At 49.5% G+C, this 5,460-nt stretch overlaps 1 protein-coding gene across 1 annotated transcript; it reads right to left on the bottom strand.

Annotated features, from left to right (window-relative positions):
• Nucleotides 1-670: 670 nt before the first annotated feature.
• Nucleotides 671-4,833, bottom strand: LOC116967327 (prolactin-releasing peptide receptor-like). Its single transcript, XM_033013829.1, has 2 exons — nucleotides 4,424-4,833; nucleotides 671-1,317 (listed from the first exon to the last, which is right to left on the bottom strand). Exons 1-2 carry the CDS (start codon nucleotides 4,831-4,833, stop codon nucleotides 684-686), a joined length of 1,044 nt encoding a protein of 347 aa, XP_032869720.1. The 3' UTR covers nucleotides 671-683.
• Between the last annotated feature and the right edge of the window lie 627 nt (nucleotides 4,834-5,460).

Genomic DNA, 5,460 nt, shown 5'->3' with positions numbered 1-5,460 from the left:
CCCATTCCTTCTCTCCAGATATGCTGCCTGCCTGTCCCGCTGAGTTACTCCAGCATTTTGTGTCTATCTTGTATATTCACTACCCTGACTGATGAAGACAGTGTTGCAAGAGCCTTCTTCACCTGGGACGTCACTTTCAGAGAACTATGTACTTGTTTTCCTCGACCAATCTGCTGTACACCCCGGGACCATATAGTTCAATGTGATCCTGCCCTGGTTTAACTTCCCAAAAGATCAACATCACGCACCGTGTTGAGTTTAGAGGTACAGTGTGGAAACAGGTCCTTCAGCCCACCAAGTCCACGCTGACCAACGGTCACCCACATGCTGGTTCTACCCTACACACACGTGGGACAATTTACAGAAGCTAATGAATCCACAAACTGTGCACGTCTTTGGAATGTGGGAGGGAACCGGAGCACCCGGAGACAACCCACACGGTCACAGGGAGAACGTGCTGTGCCACTGTGCTGCCCTTGAAGCAGCGAGTATTTCAAGCATTGCCGACGGCTGAGAGGATCCAACAATGCGATGGTGAGGTGGACAAGTCTGCACATTGACCAAGAGTTGTCCAACACCCAGTCAGATTGGGGGACGGGGGACGGGGTGGTGGGGACGGACATCTGACTACTGAGGTCACGCCAGCAAGGAGGGGGGGAGATTGAGAAGTCCCATCGGCTGCCTCATAGGACGACGCTCACCGCGATGCAGTTGCTAGTGGGAACGATCTTCTTCTTGCAAGCGAACATCTTCTTCAGCTCTGCCCTGAATCGGTCGTGGAGCCAAGCGTAGAGGAAGGGGTTGCAGCAGGCGGAGGTCATGGCCGAACAGTGACACAGCAGTTGGATGAGGTTGAAGTAGTCCTTGTTGATCAGGCTGATGTCTATGTCACGGATGATGTTGAAGACATTGAGAGGGAGCCAGCAAGCGCCGAACACCGTCACCACCAGCACCAAGAGGCGGAAGATCTTCTTGCGCTTCACCTTCTCCCAGCGCTCCTGGCTGTGGGTGCCGTTGCCCGGGACCACACGGTTCTTCAGCTTGAGGGTGATGCGGAGATAGGACAGGGAGACGGCGGAGAGCGGGAGGATGTAGGTGATGATCAGCGTGCTGTAGGCGTAGGCCAAGTGTTCCTTCTCCTCCCTCACCCAGAACTCCTCACAGATGGTCAGCTCCTGGTCCTGGAACTCGATGTGGTAAGTGTGAGCAAAGGCGGGGGCGGCCAAGGCACACGACATGAGCCAGAGTCCAGCCAGGATGTAGGTGCAGCTCCCGATCGACAGTCGCTTCTTCAGCGGGTGGACCGTGGCGTAATACCTGTTGGAGCAAACGAGAGGAGCGTTTAACACATCGTAACACAATTCCTCTTCATCCCTCTATAGACACCTGACTCAAACTACCTGCTTCTAATCCACCTGAACATGTTGGGAGGTTGACAGGTGAATAGATTGGGCAGCACAGTGAATGCATGAATGAATGAATGAATGAATGAATGAATGAATGAATGAATGAATGAATGAATGAATACGTTGTCACATGTGACACAAGGTATGCAAAGAGTCGCTACATAAAGGGCGCCAACAATGTTACAACGTATTCCACGCTGGGTCCTATTTGTTCCTGGCCACGCGTCCTCCAGCTCCCACGTGGCCCGTCCTCGCCTGACGCCGCCCTCAACAACGACAGACAAACTTGATGACCAGCGCACCAACCTCAGCTGACAGAACCCGCTACCTCTCAGCACCAAATACTCCAGGATCAACCCTGTCTATGGGTGCTGTCCATACGGAGTTTGTACATTTGCCCTAAATGCTTTTCACGTTATTCCCTTTATCCTGTAAATGGCTCGATTGTAATAATGTATTGTCTTTCCGCTGACTGGTTAGCACGCAACAAAAGCTTTTCACTGTACCTCGGTGCATGTGACAATAAACAAAACGAGGAAACTAACAAAATAATAGTTAGATTGGGAAATCGGGACTGTACCCCATCTTATGGAAGGACCGTTCTGAAAAAAGCCACAAAGTGCTGGAGTAACTCAGTGGGTCAGGCAGCATCTGTGGAGAACATGGATAGGTGACGTTTCACAGAGTGCTGGAGTAACTCAGTGGGTCAGGCAGCATCTATGGCGCTAAGGAAATAGGCAACGTTTTGGGTCGAAACCCGTAAGGGTTTCGGCCCGAAACGTTGCCTATTTCCAGAAGGATTTCGGCCCGAAACGTTGCCTATTTCCTTCGCTCCATAGATGCTGCTGCACCATAACTCAGCGGGTCAGGCAGCATCTGTGGAGAACATGGATAGGTGACGTTTCACAGAGTGCTGGAGTAACTCAGCGGGTCAGGCAGCATCTGTGGAGAACATAGATAGGTGACGTTTCACAGAGTGCTGGAGTAACTCAGCGGGTCAGGCAGCATCTGTGGAGAACATGGATAGGTGACGTTTCACAGAGTGCTGGAGTAACTCAGCGGGTCAGGCAGCATCTGTGGAGAACATGGATAGGTGACGTTTCACAGAGTGCTGGAGTAACTCAGCGGGTCAGGCAGCATCTCTGGAGAACATGGATAGGTGGCGATTTTGGTCAGGACCCTTGTTCAGACTGATTGGAGTTAGGGGGAGAAAGCTGGATGAGAGATATGGAGCCGGGGCAAAGTCTGGCAAGTGATAGCTGGACGCAGGTGAGCGGGGTTTAATTGGCAGTTGGGTGAAGTAGGTGACAAGGGTAGAGGTGAAAAGGAGACAAATGGGTGTCAGATGTAATGACTTTTCCAACCTTATTAACCACGAAAATGAACACAAAATGCTGGATTAACTCGGCAGATCAGGCAGCCATTCTGGTGAACGTGAATGGGTGATGATTCGGGTCAGGACCGTTCTTCAGGCCGTTCAGAAGTCTGATACCAGACAGGAAGATGCTGAATATTTAAAATTAAAGGTTTCTGAAGCTTGTGGAAATTGCACAAAAAATGAAATGGGAACTTCATCGAATTAAGGATTTGGACAGAGTAAATGAGGAGATGTGGTGTCCATTGGCAGTAAGACTGGTAACTGGACGCCAGACACAAATGTTGGAGTAACTCAGCGAGCAGGCAGCATCCCTGGAGAGAAGGAATGGGGTCTCAACCCGAAATGTCACCCAATCCTTTTCTCCAGAGCTGCTGCTTGTCCCGCTGAGTTACTCCAGCATTTTGCATCTATCTTCGGTTGAAAACAGCATCTGCAGTTCCTTCCTACACAATAACTTGACATCACCTGGTACAAACAAACGTGCATGATGAGAGGAGCGAATTTCCACACACAGAGTTGCAGCGACTTGGAATTTGCTGCCTGAAAGATGAGAAAATGTAGATACACGATGATTCTTAAATAGGGGAAGGGATGAATACCCGAGGGGGAAATATAACCTGATGAGGTTAGTAAGACTAGTCAACATCTCAGTCTAGAGTCATATGACATGGAGAGGCCCCATGGCCCAACTCCAAAGACGTACAGGTTTGGGGGTTAATTGGCTTGGTAAATGTAAAAATTGTCCCTAGTGTGTGCAGGATAGTGTTAATGTGTGGGGATCGCTGGTCGGCGCGGACCCGGTGGGCCGAAGGGCCTCTTTCCGTGCTGTATCCCTAAACTAAACAATAAAATAAATAAAACAGATAATATGGGCACAGTTGGTGCTGACCAAGACGTCCCGTCTAAGACGTGTGATTAAAGGGGTTGCGGACCCCTTGATTAAAAGTGTATGGACCACTGGGGCTGCTGAGAATAACTTCTGGCTACTCCAGATGAAATCCCATTTTCTCTACAGCAGCCGAAGCCAACAGAACTATAGTCAATTGGACTCTAAGAGCTTTCAAAATCATTGCACTAAGAGCTCCTTCTTTTGTTTGATGTTGAGAGTACACCAAGGAGCTGAGAATTAGACGTCACATCGCTGCTCAGAGAGATGCATCAGGGAATTCTGTTGAATGCTGCAGAATTTCACAATGCATGGAATTCAAAGCTTCATTCATCTTATTCAGTACAGTATGTGCAGGAACATTATCTCTGTAAAACACTTTTTGTTAAGAGTACACAAATGAATTGAGAGGAGCAGTGGACCAATGAGGTTTTAAGCTTGGACCAACATTTAATAAAATCATGACTGTTCTTTAGTTGAGAGATACAATGTGAAAACAGGCCCTTCGGCCCACAAAGTCCATGCTTACCAACAATCACCCATACATAGAAACATACAAACATGAAAAATAGGTGCAGGAGGAAGCTATTTGGCACTTCGAGCCAGCACCACCATTCATTGTGATCATGGCTGATCATCCACAATCCGTAATCCGCTGAGTTACTCCAGCACTCTGTGTCTATGCACGGATCTGCTACTTTCCTGTAGAGATACACAGGACAAACAAAGGAGGAATCTCCAGCCAGTGATTACCTGTCGACGGCGATGGCTGTCAGGGTGAAGACGGACACATAGACTGTAACGGGCTGCATCAGGAAGACAAAGTAGCACATGAACTTGCCGAAGACCCAGCCCTGGGGGTGGAAGGCATAGGCCAGAGTGAAGGGCACACAGATGGTGCACATCAGCATGTCGGAGAAGGCCAGGTTGCCGATGAAAAAGTTAGTGGTGTTGTGCATCTTCCTGGTCTTGCAGATGACGTAAAGCAGCAGATAGTTGCCGAAGATGCCGATAAAGACCACCAGCGCGTAGCACGGCACAATCAGAGGCTTGTAGGCCTGGATCAGCTCCAGACCCGTGAACTGGGAGTAGTTGTTGCTGCTGTCTGCGAGAGCAACCTGGTAGGCCGTGCTGTTGGTGGGAGAAACATCCCAGCTATCCATGGCTGTGGACAGCATCCTAACCCCCCCCTCCCCCCCCTGCCCACCACCACCCCCTCCTGGCCGCAGCACCCCCCCCCCCCCCCCCTTACCCCCCTCCCTCCCTCACCCCGTCTCCTTCACAACCCTCGATTGATCACACCTGCTTTAATGGCTTTACCTGAGGCAACTGATCCTTTGAATTTATATATGTCTGACCAGTCTTAGTATTCTGCCCTCTAACTACTGGATTGCAGGGAAGTCCTTAATAGTAACTCGTTCTATAGTGCCTGTACACTTGCCTAGTGTAAATGGGGTAGATATAATCAGCCTTTCCCGTGTAGATTGGGTTCTCTGTCCTCCACTGATACTTATTTGCTCCTGCCTACATCAATGGCTCTCTATCTGGGACCCACAAGATCCTGTTGATGTCCTAGTTCAGATGAAATTCCTTTCTTGACTCCTAGAGAAAAAGAAACAGCAGTCAATGTATCAATCTCAGAAGTATTTTCCAAAGAGCATAGTTACAATAGACAATAGACAATAGGTGTAGGCCATTTGGCCCTTCGAGCCAGCACCGCCATTCAATGTGATCATGGCTGATCATCTCCAATCAGTACCCCGTTCCTGCCTTCTCCCCATATCCCCCGA

The sequence above is a fragment of the Amblyraja radiata genome, chromosome 39, assembly GCF_010909765.2.
Source record: "Amblyraja radiata isolate CabotCenter1 chromosome 39, sAmbRad1.1.pri, whole genome shotgun sequence".
In the NCBI taxonomy this organism is placed as follows: Eukaryota; Metazoa; Chordata; class Chondrichthyes; order Rajiformes; family Rajidae; genus Amblyraja; species Amblyraja radiata.
This window is presented reverse-complemented; position numbering and strand designations above follow the sequence as displayed.